The sequence below is a fragment of the Protopterus annectens genome, chromosome 6.part0 (genome assembly GCF_019279795.1).
Source record: "Protopterus annectens isolate FY-2018-M chromosome 6.part0, PAN1.0, whole genome shotgun sequence".
In the NCBI taxonomy this organism is placed as follows: Eukaryota; Metazoa; Chordata; order Ceratodontiformes; family Protopteridae; genus Protopterus; species Protopterus annectens.
The window spans coordinates 1189098906-1189111111 of NC_056737.1; the positions used below are offsets into that span (position 1 = coordinate 1189098906).

Genomic DNA, 12206 nt, shown 5'->3' on the forward strand with positions numbered 1-12206 from the left:
CACACCTAAAAACATGCTGGCTATGCCCTTGAAACTCCCACTCTAATATCACCCACCCCATCCAACCACTACCTTTCTTTCCACTCCACTAACTACCTTGATTATAGCAAGCTCAGATGCTCATAAGCCTAGTACTTATTATACAGCAGGAACTTCTTATTATAACATTTGTTAATGTCTGTTATGTACTTCACAGATAAAGATTCTAGTTGTCTACTGATGTACTATGTTCTTCATCTGTAAATATGTTGTAAGTAATTGCTATGTAAATTGTTAATCGCTATGTAATTCAATGTAACTACTGTCTGTTTATTTTACTGTGGAGCTTTTCTCCCCAGGCCTCCGCTGAAAATGGACCTACGTGCAGTCGGACACTCCCGGTCAACAAATATAAATAAATAAAATAATAAATAATAAAAATTAAAATGCCCTGAAAAGGACAACAAGACTCGAGGCATAATACTGCTTAAACATTTATAGTGTGTCCCAGAATTCTAACAGAGTTTCTCATTGCAGCACATATATACACATTTGTCCCTAAAATAAACAGAACAAATTACATAGGAAGAATGAGCTTTGTCTAATTACTGACAAGAGATGTGAGTGTGTGTCCTGCCTCATTTCGTTGGAACTGCTCCCGCATTCTTTCCATTCCAAAGAAAATTCCTGTACCATCACTTTACACATCTGTTGTAGTGGAGTGCTCTTTTTTTAGTGTAATAAAAGCAGTGCCAGTTTAAGAGGTCCACCCAACACTGTGTGTACATGTGAGTGGTGGTAGTCTGTTAGTCTGTTCTTGTGGCAGTTTGTCTACTGTGTCTGATTCAGTGTAAGTCACTACAGGAAAAAATCCATTTTACTAGAGTTGCAGAAATCCTTGAGTTAATCCTAGTAGTAAAGAGGGTGTAAAATGGTAAAACCTTACACCTCTAAAAAAAACACAAACAAACAAACAAAACTTGGCTTTTGAATTATGCTACAAACTTCTTTTGTCTGTATCACACTAAAATTTCAGAAACTTCACATCAGGAAATAATAAGACACAAGTGCAGTTCTGCTCCTATTTTAGCAGTATGGTCACCATTATGGGACTCCATTGGGTCTCATTCTCCAGTCCGATGAGCACCTAATATCTTCCTGTCAGGTTTCTTTCTGTTGAGAGATGTGGGAGTTTGTAATTTTTTATGCCTCGATTCCTCTTACTTATTTTTAAAAGCTTATTACCCACTGTATTAAATCAATCACTTCTTCATTGTGTGTTATGGGCTGCTTATAAACATAATGTTTAGATATTAACTTTGATCCACCTAGCCTAAATTAACTCACTCATTAATGAAATAAAAAAAAGAATTATAGGGCGCAAAATAATAAACACATCTTAAGAAATCATTGTAGATAAAGCCTTTTGCTACACACACTTCACTCTTTGTGTAACTCACTCTGGTCCTTATGTGTTTATTACTTTTCTCCTACTCACTCTGATCCTTATATGTTTATTACTTTTCTCCTACTCACTCTGTTCCTTATATGTTTATTACTTTTTTCCTACTCACTCTGACCCTTATATGTTTAATACTATTCTCCTACTCACTCTGATCCTTATATATTTATTACTTTTCTCCTACTCACTCTGATCCTTATATGTTTATTACTTTTCCCCTACTCACTCTGATCCTTATGTGTTTATTACTTTTCTCCTACTCACTCTGATCCTTATATGTTTATTACTTTTTTCCTACTCACTCTGATCCTTATGTGCTTATTACTTTTGTCCTACTCACTCTGATCCTTATATGTTTATTACTTTTCTCCTACTCACTCTGATCCTTATATGTTTATTACTTTTCCCCTACTCACTCTGATCCTTATGTGTTTATTACTTTTCTCCTACTCACTCTGATCCTTATGTGTTTATTACTTTTGTCCTACTCACTCTGATCCTTATGTGATTATTATTTTTCTCCTACTCACTCTGATCCTTATGTGTTTATTACTTTTCTCCTACTCACTCTGATCCTTATATGTTTATTACTTTTCTCCTACTCACTCTGATCCTTATATGTTTATTACTTTTCTCCTACTCACTCTGATCCTTATGTGTTTATTACTATTCTCCTACTTACTCTGATCGTTATGTGTTTATTACTTTTCTCCTACTCAGTCTGATCCTTATATCTTTATTACTTTTCTCCTACTCACTCTGATCCTTATATGTTTATTACTTTTCTCCTACTCATTCTGATCCTTATTGTGTATTACTTTTGTCCTACTCACTCTGATCCTTATGTGTTTATTACTTTTCTCCTACTCACTCTGATCCTTATGTGTTTATTACTTTTCTCCTACTCACGCTGGTCCTTATATGTTTATTACATTTTTCCTTTCTTACCATTTAGGGTGAGGTTGACCTTGATAAGGGTACCTGCCCTGAAAGGTTACTTATCATAACCTGTACTTCATACTCAGTTTTGTTTGAAGCCATTATATTGTTATTTAATTTTGAAATACTTTCTCTTTGTTTAAGCATCAGACTTCAGTCACCACTTTATAAGCATTGCATAATCTGCTGAGATAGGCAGGTAACCTTTATGCACATTATACTTTTGAAATATCTATTTGAAATGTTTAGCATGATATATTGTAAGGATAACAAAGTTATTTCTTGCATAAACATGAAATTCATTTTTCAGCGAACTCATCTAGCATCTTCAGTTTAAAATAGGACTGTTTGTTTCAGCATTTTACATAGTACATTTTACGTATGTATTCCTGTACTACAAAATGCCTTTGCACTAATTCATATGTATTAAATAATGATGGACCCTTCAGTTTTCTGTTTCTTGTTTTTGATAGTGATTGTTTTAAACTGTATGCCTAGATTTTTTGTAATCAACCTGGAGTGCTCATGATAAAATAACCAGGCTACTACTGACCAGTGGTGTAGTACCATGGCTTGCTTCCCTTCATGACAGACATCTAGTGCTCTGAAACACACAGTCACTGTAGCCCAAAGGTCTTCTCCAGAAATAAATGAAGTCAAAGTGAGAATACAAACTGGAAGTCGACCACCACAATAAATGGATAAAAAGTATTTATTGTGAACAGATAAGCGCTTTCACGTGTACCAAGACACGCTTCTTCAGATCCTTACAACAAACATCTTCTAAAACCAAGTATATATACACATTTCTAAATTGATCAATTAGCTTAATTAATCTAAACCTAACCATGTGAATAAAATCATCTAATTAAACAAACCAAGCACTGGCAAGTACTATTGCTCATGTTGCAGAGTAGATGGAATAAATAAATAACTAAATGCAGAACCAACAAAGCTCAAACAGTTAAATGATGAACAAAACTCCTTAGTTGAAACAAAGGTAATTAATCATAAAACTATGTGTCTTAAGAACTCTTATTCAACCAGTCCTAATGACTGAAATAAGTTACAAGAGATAAACAATATATGAAAGTCATGAAACGAAAAAACTTGGTATGAAACATAGTATCTATAAAAATCTATAAAAATCTATAAAAATCTGTACAAATACATGGTCATGTACTATCCAAATGTGTATATAAAGCTGTCAACCTAACAAAAGCGTAGCAGGCTGAAACCTCCTGATAGGGTATACAAATTACACTATACTTTCTTGTACTGACATTGTGAGTATGTCAAGGAGAAACTGCTGATCCAAGTCTGTATGTAGAATAAAAATGTAATAATAAACAAGTGCAATCAAATAAATATATCTGTATACACTGTCACTAAAATCAGACATGGTTCAAAGAAAATCAGACATGGTTGAGAGAATTACTTTGCACTGCGTCCCTTCAACGGAGCCCTTACACTAACATATTGATTAAGTCCTGGCTCATAATGTGCTTTGAGTTTGAAAATCCAAGAGAGTTCCACCAGCTCTAAATCATTGAAAATGTCTCCTTCTCTAGAATTAGGTGGGACTGTCTGTAGGATTCTAAATACAAATGAATGTGTTGGATTATTAGCAATGTGTTTAGCCAAAGCACTTTTGGTATCACACTTCCTGATATCTAAAGCATGTTCCAGTATCCTCTCCCTCAAGGTCCTAGTAGTCATTCCTACATAGAATACTGTACAGCTCTGACATGTGGCTAAATATATAAGGTTCTTGCTTACACATGTACCTTTGTGATGTGGTTCAAACCTGTAGTTCAACACTGGATGTTCAAACTCCTGGACTGTAGTAATCAATGTACATGCACTGCACTTGTTACAAGGAAAAGTACCTGACTTCACATCCTTGTTAATACTTATATTCTTATTAACATTATTAGACTCTATACATAGGAGTCTACTGAGATTCTTACTGTTACGAAATGTGTATGAAGGTGTGGAGCCCACTATCATTGCTAACTGTTGATCAGTCAAGAGAATATGCCAATTGCTTAGAATAATATCTTCAATGTGATGGATGTCACTGGTGTATCTGAGATTGATTCTGACTCTGGAATTGTCAAAGGACTTCTTGCCACGAAAACCAAACGTTCTTATGTGATTGCCAACTAAAGCAGTCTCTTCATTGAATAGAACCTGATTCTTGACCTTCCTAATCTTTTCTTTGTCATAGCCTCTGTCCAAAAAACACATACAGACTTGGATCAGCAGTTTCTCCTTGACATACTCACAATGTCAGTACAAGAAAGTATAGTGTAATTTGTATACCCTATCAGGAGGTTTCAGCCTGCTACGCTTTTGTTAGGTTGACAGCTTTATATACACATTTGGATAGTACATGACCATGTATTTGTACAGATTTTTATAGATTTTTATAGATTTTTATAGATACTATGTGTTTATTACCAAGTTTTCTCCTACTCATGACTTTCTTATATTGTTTATTACATTTTCCTTTCTTACCATTTAGGACTGGTTGAATAAGAGTTCTTAAGCCCTGAAAGGTTACTTATCATAACCTGTACTTCAACTCAGTTTTGTTTGAAGCCATTATATTGTTATTTAATTTTGAAATACTTTGTTGTTTCTGCATTTCAGTTACCACTTTATAAGCATTGCATAATCTGCTGAGATAGGCAGGTACTTTATGCCATTATACTTTTGAAATATCTATTTGAAATGTTTAGCATGATATATTGTAAGGATAACAAAGTTATTTCTTGCATAAACATGAAATTCAATTTTCAGAACTCATCTAGCATCTTCAGTTTAAAAGATGTTTGTTGTCAGGATCTTACATAGTACATTTTACGTATGTATTCCTGTGCTACAAAATGCCTTTGCACTAATTCATATGTATTAAATAATGATGGACCCTTCAGTTTTCTGTTTCTTGTTTTTGATAGTGATTGTTTTAAACTGTATGCCTAGATTTTTTGTAATCAACCTGGAGTGCTCATGATAAAATAACCAGGCTACTACTGACCAGTGGTGTAGTACCATGGCTTGCTTCCCTTCATGACAGACATCTAGTGCTGTTTCTCCCAGAGTCGCTGTACTCAGGGAGCACTGATTAACATTACTGACTGCATTTGCAGCCATCTCTTTAATAATGAGCATCTTATTTCTACATGGTTCAAGGCTTTCAGTGCCATACCAATTCAGTCACCCCTCTGTGTGCCCTAAACTGGTTTACAGCACACTTTCACAGGAGGAATCCAGGACTGAAACTCACTAACATTATCAATGAGCTGTGTTCCACCCATAGCTCAAGTATTTATTCAGCTTCAGTGTTTAGTACCATCTCCAGTCATCCGCTATAGCATTCCATCATACTTGTACTGCAAAAAAATGACAGAAGTTCAGTGCATTAGTCAGTTTGTTCCTTTCCACTGAAACATCTCTATCTAGAAGGTTCTGCTCTCCATATCCAAGGTCCTGGTCCTCATCCCAAGGGTACTGTTCACATCCTCAGGGTTCTGCACTCCATATCCTGGATTCTGCACTCCAACCCCAGGGTTCTGACTCCATCTCTTATGGTTCTTCTCCCTATCCCCAGGGTTCTGCACCCCATATTATGGATTCTGCAGTCCATCTCCAGGGTTCTGCTCCCCGTCCCCAGGATTCCATTTTCCAGCTCCAGGTTCCAACCTCCATCTCAAGGACTCTGATTTCCAGTGACACGGCTCTGCTCTCTATCTTCAATATTCTGCATTACACTCCCAGTGCTCAGGCTGTTCTGCCAACAACCATCTTACTTCTGCAAAGATTGTTCCAGCAAAACAGAAGACTGGTGTATGCTGACAAAAATGATGCTGATTAGACAAGTGCACAGAAGGTAAAGCCATCACTGTGTCCAGATGTCCCAGGTTAATCTTATTGCTTGGACACTAGAAGTGCTGGCTGGGAGAAGAGAGAGGGGAGAGGAAGAGGGAGAGAGAAGTTTTGAGGTAGCATCTCCATGTCTGTCTCTAGGACATACCTCTCAACTGCACAGATTTTTGAAGATTGTCTATATTTTTGCCTCACATTTTTGGTCTGCTTCTTATAAAATATGTAGTTTTCTGACAGATAGTTAAAGACTAAAGGCACTAAATACTGATATACATTTGAATTAAAGACTTCATATTCTTCAGAAAATGCATACACATTCAAAACATGTTATTCTAACAGCTTTCTAAGTTTCTAAGAACAACACTTAAAATCTTTCCATGATTTTGGACTTTTATCACCCCCCCATTATTTTTGCATTGTCCAGATTTCATGGACTTATAGGTTAAAAGGTATGTTTACTCTAGGAGAAGGTTGGGGTGCAGCATACCAGAGGATATCCTGGCTGACTGAGAGGATACAATTCAAAAAGGTGGGGGGGCAATCCCTAATCAGACACACACACACACACACACACACACACACACACACACACACACACACACACACACACACACACACACACACACACACAGTCTGGCGCTGTGAAGTATGGGTTGTACCACTTGAATTTCACAAGATTAGGAAAGGGCTTAACCACCTACTCCTGCCTGAGTTACTGAGCACCCACTGTCCTATGGATCATATAGACCCTCTAGTTTGTACAGTTTTCTAACAGTTTCTAACAGAATCCAGCCTCCTTACTTTTCCACCTAGGAAAGTTTACCTATGGTGCCTGCAAATGGCAAAGGAAGAAAGATGAGAACACTGATAGATGATTTGGGGGGGTAGAGATGATTGTCTACCTTCCTTATTTCTTCTGTTCTAAACAATAGATTCTGTTCCTGTTAAACCTGCTTAGTAAAATAGAGTAAAAGACAAAATTCTAAATATTTGTTCCTGTGAAAACCTACTTAGTAAAATGGAGTAGGAGATGAAATTCTAAAATTAGGAGGCATACCTCTCAAGTGTCCAGATCTTATGTTGTATGTTTTTGTCTGTTCTTCATAAAATTAGTCGTTTTCTGGCAAATCTTTGAGGATTAAAGTAATTAAATACTGGCATACATCAGACTTCATATGCTTCAAAAATGCATGTTAACAAAAACAATGTTATTCTAGCAACCTTCTAAATTTATAAGAGCAATATTTAATTTTTTTCCCTGATTTGTGGCCTTTGTCCCATATAATTTTTAGCTTTATTCAAATTCCTTGTACTTAGAGATTGAGAGGTATGCTAAGAGGTTGAGGAGAATATGTGAGACATAGGGTGTTGTACAAAGTGTGGTGTGCGAAATAAGACACTGGGTGTTGTACAAGGTGAGGTGTTCTAAACAAGACATGGGGTGTTGTACACGGTGAAGTGTGTTAAACAAGACATGGGGTGTTGTACAAGGTGAGGTGTGCTAAATAAGAAATGGGGTGTTGTACAAGGTGAGGTGTGCTAAACAAGACATAGGGTGTTGTACATGGTGAGGTGTGTTAAACAAGACATGGGGTGTTGTACAAGGTGAGGTGTGCTAAACAATATACAGGGTCTTGTACAAAGTGAGATGTGCTAATCATGACATGGGGTGTTGTACATGGTGAGGTGTGTTAAACAAGACATTGGGTGTTGTACATGATGAGGTGTGCTAAACAAGACATTGGGATGTTGTACAAGGTGAGGTGTGCTAAATAAGACATGGGGTGTTGTACAAAGTAAGGTGAGCTAAATAAGACACAGGGTGTTGTGCAAAGTGAGGTGTGCTAAACAAGACATGGGGTGTTGTACAAAGTGAGGTGTGCTAAACAAGACACAGGGTGTTGTACAAAGTGAGGTGTGCTAAACAAGACATGGGTGTTGTACAAAGTGAGGTGTGCTAAACAAGACACAGGGTGTTGTACAAAGTGAGGTGTGCTAAACAAGACACAGTGTTGTACAAAGTGAGGTGTGCTAAACAAGACATGGGATGTTGTACAAAGTAAGGTGAGCTAAATAAGACACAGGGTGTTGTGCAAAGTGAGGTGTGCTAAACAAGACATGGGGTGTTGTACAAAGTGAGGTGTGCTAAACAAGACACAGGGTGTTATACAAAGTGAGGTGTGCTAAACAAGACATGGGTGTTGTACAAAGTGAGGTGTGCTAAACAAGACACAGGGTGTTGTACAAAGTGAGGTGTGCTAAACAAGACATGGGATGTTGTACAAAGTGAGGTGCACTAAACAAGACATGTTGTTGTACAAGGTGAGGTGTGCTAAACAAAACATGCGGTGTTTTACAAAGTGAGGTGTGCTAAACAAGATACGGGATGTTGTACAAAGTGAGGTGGGCTAAACAAGACTCCACTTGAATTACCTGTGTCTCCTTATCTTTAAATAAGGAAATGTGACTCTGGGTTTCTTAACACTCTCCTGGAATACTGTCCACAACCTTAAATGAATCCTGCATTAGTATTAATAAACACTGAATGAAAATTGCATTTTTGTCACTAAGTACAGCCTTTGTAACTTCTAGCGTGATATGAGGATTATACCCTCAATACAAAATATTAACACAATATAATTTAGCATGAAAAGCAACCCCTGCAGAAACTGAAAAGACAAAGGATGTGCAAACACTTGGACTCGGGTCCTAAGCTCTGTAAAGGGCTGGTCACTACAGAAATAATACTGTTTAAATGTTTATAGTGTGTACCAGTATTCTAACAGTGCGTTTCTCACTGCAGCACATGTGTACATGTGCACATTTGTACCTAAAATAAGTACAAGCACCTGCATATTGTGAATGAGGTTTGTCTAATTACTGATGACAGGTGTAAGTATGTATCGGGGTTCATCTCACTGGAGCTGTTCACAAATCCCTGCCTTCTCTCTATCTCTCTCCAAGCTGTTCAAAACAAAATGTCTGCACCATCTCATTGACATAGGTGTTGTATATGATGTTACTGTCTTTCTTTTTTAATGCAAAAACAGTAGTTTGAGTTTCACAAGTCCTGCCCACAGCATCTCTACATTCCTTGCATAACGCTAATAGTCATTTTCTGTTCTTGTGACAGTCTTTCTACTGTACTGGATTCAGTCTGAGTCAATACAGCAAAATGTACAATGTTTTTACTTATTTCTTTCTTATGTGTTAACTGGGGTAGAACACTGATGCAAAAAGGACTATTTTCAGTTTAATCTAGGACTAAGCAAACAAATAAAACAAAGAGAGGCTGGTGGATTTATTTAACTAGAAACCAGAAGTGCCAGTCTCAGACGTCCATCCAACACCATGTCTTCATGTTTTGGGTAGTAGTCATGTGTCAGTCTGTTTTGTGGCAGTTTTTCTACTTTACTTAATTCATTGTGGGTCACTACAAAAAATGTTCCCTTTTTTCAGAGCTGCAGAAACCCCTGCATTGATCATATTTCTAAAGTGAAAAAAAAAACACAACAGGAAGGTCCCAAAAGAACCAAAATATGACAAAATGGTCAGATGAAAAGTAGAAATCACCAGCAAGCACTTTATTTACAAAAACATTTCTCAAATCTCTAGCGCTTCGGCAACAAGTGCCTTCTAGGAGTACATCAATAAGAAAAAAACAGTGCCATTTTATACATACATTAACTACCATCTATTAAACTATCAAATAATTAATTAATTTCCTAAAACATTTAGTACTATTAATTTATCATTCATAAAAACACAATTATATCAAAGGTTTCTATGAACATTCAGTATTAAGCCCATAAGGGCTTAAAGTATTATATTTAAAAATGTAAATATTTTCTTTACATAACAAATGATATTTGTTCTTAAGCTCAGAATTGCCAACACCCAATTAACTTGTCCTAGGATGCTGGCTTGCGAGAGTCTGGGTTACTATTGTGAATTATACCATGACCCCCCCAAAACGTGCACGCTGATTGGCCAGCGTGCACATTGTAAATCGAGTTATAGGGTTGGGAGGGTGGCCTAATGGTTAAGGTGTTTGCCTTACAAACACAAGGTACAGGGTTTGAGTCTTACAAGGGATAATTGGCTAGGCTTAAAATGTTTTCCATTAGTATAAGGAGATCTCCGCTGCTTATTTTAAAGCTGTCTCACCATGCTAAACCCATTTAACATAAATGGGGACATCTCCAAAGCAACGGAGATCTTGCTTTCTCTCTGATGTACCAGTACATCAGAACTGCAGATGCCAGACATCTGCGGAAGGGCAGTAAACAGGCATTATACTATGCCATTATTTAAGAAAAGTAATAGTTTCTTTTCTTAAATAATGTCATGGTATAATACTTCTGGGTAATGTACCCAGTTGGCTACCAAACCACGCCAACCATGGGTAAATCCAGCATTACCCACACCCAGGCGTGGGTTATTGCTATAATAACTTAAAATGCATGGCAACAGGACTAGCAGCATTCTCCACTTTAATGTCTCTAATGTGCTCCTGCAATCTTAGTTTAAAACTTCTCTTGGTTTCACCTATATAAAAGAGATTGCAGGAGCATCTGAGAACATAAATAACATTAGATGTTACACAAGTAAAATGTTCTCTAGGACTAAAAGAAACACCATTAATATAACTAAAAAAAAATCAACAATATATTCACATGCTGAGCATTTAGTACAACCACTAATGCCCAGCCTACCTAAAGTGCTACATAACTTTTCCACTGGCTTAACAAATTTATTATGTATAATAATATCCTGTGTATTCCTACCTCTAGTGAATGAAAAAGTAGGAAATTTACATAATGTATCAAAAAATAATTTAAATTTAAATAAGAATGGCCGAAAATTCTTAATTATCTTAACTTGTTCATGAGAAAAAACATTGTAAGAAATAACTGTATACATTTGCCTAACTTCTAACTTATATTGTCTAGTATTACTGCTATTATATTTCTAAAGTGATACTGCAAAGTGCTAGAATTTTTGTACCACAAACAGGCAAAAGAATATGTTTTTTGAACTCTGCAGCAAATTTCTCATGTTTGCATTGGATTAAAATTAAAAAAAAATGATATTTGACTTCAGATCAGGAATCCTATCAACATATTTGTTCTTGTTCTGTGACAGACTACTGTCACAGCTTGGTCTTCATTTTGCACTCCTTATGATTCATTTTTGCAGGCTACTGAGCACACAGTGCTTTCCTGTCAGGTTTGTTTCCATTAACAGCTGAGGGAGCTTGTACTTTTACAAAACATCTACAAAGTATCCACTTTACCTAACCATTCACTTCTTCACTGTGTTTTTATGGGCTCCTTATGTACATAATGTTTGGATATTTTAACTGTAAACTGCCTGGTCTAAATTAACTCATTTATTAATAAATTAAAAAAGTGCAGTATTAAACAAAAAAATAACAACAAAAGTGTCACAAGAAAACATTACAGATGAAAACGTTTTGCTAGAGATGCTTACTGTCTTTTTGATGCTCACACTCGCCCTCTCACTCTTTGTTATTTTGTCTGCTTTCATACCAATGAGGGTGATGTACACGGCGTCAAGGGTAATTGCATTAAAAAGTTGACCCGTCGTAATCTGTACTTCATACTTAGCTTTTTCTGAAGCCATCATGCAGAAGTTTAATCCTGAAATGCTTTCTCTCTGTCTAAGCTGCAGACAAGTGCAGACTTCTATTTATAAGTATTGCATAACATGCTGAGATGGGCAGGTAACTTTTATGTAAGCTACGCTTTTGAAATATCCATTTAAAATGTCTCAACATGTCAGATATTTTAAAAGATTAAGAAAGCCATTTCTTGTATAAACATGAAATTTATTTTTCAACTAACTCTTCTAATATCTTCAGTGAAATGAATATAGGACTGCTTGTTTCTGCAATGAAAGTAATACATTTTAT

General features: G+C 36.3%; 1 protein-coding gene across 1 annotated transcript in view; it reads right to left on the minus strand.

The window, feature by feature from the left end:
- Positions 1 to 11966, minus strand: part of LOC122803964 (arachidonate 12-lipoxygenase, 12R-type-like) — a 399535-nt gene extending 387569 nt beyond the window's left edge. The window contains exon 1 of the mRNA XM_044073642.1: positions 11765 to 11966. Coding sequence (XP_043929577.1) covers positions 11765 to 11920 — 156 coding nt within the window. The 5' untranslated portion in view covers positions 11921 to 11966. The remainder of the gene's footprint in view (positions 1 to 11764) is intronic.
- Positions 11967 to 12206: the final 240 nt, after the last annotated feature.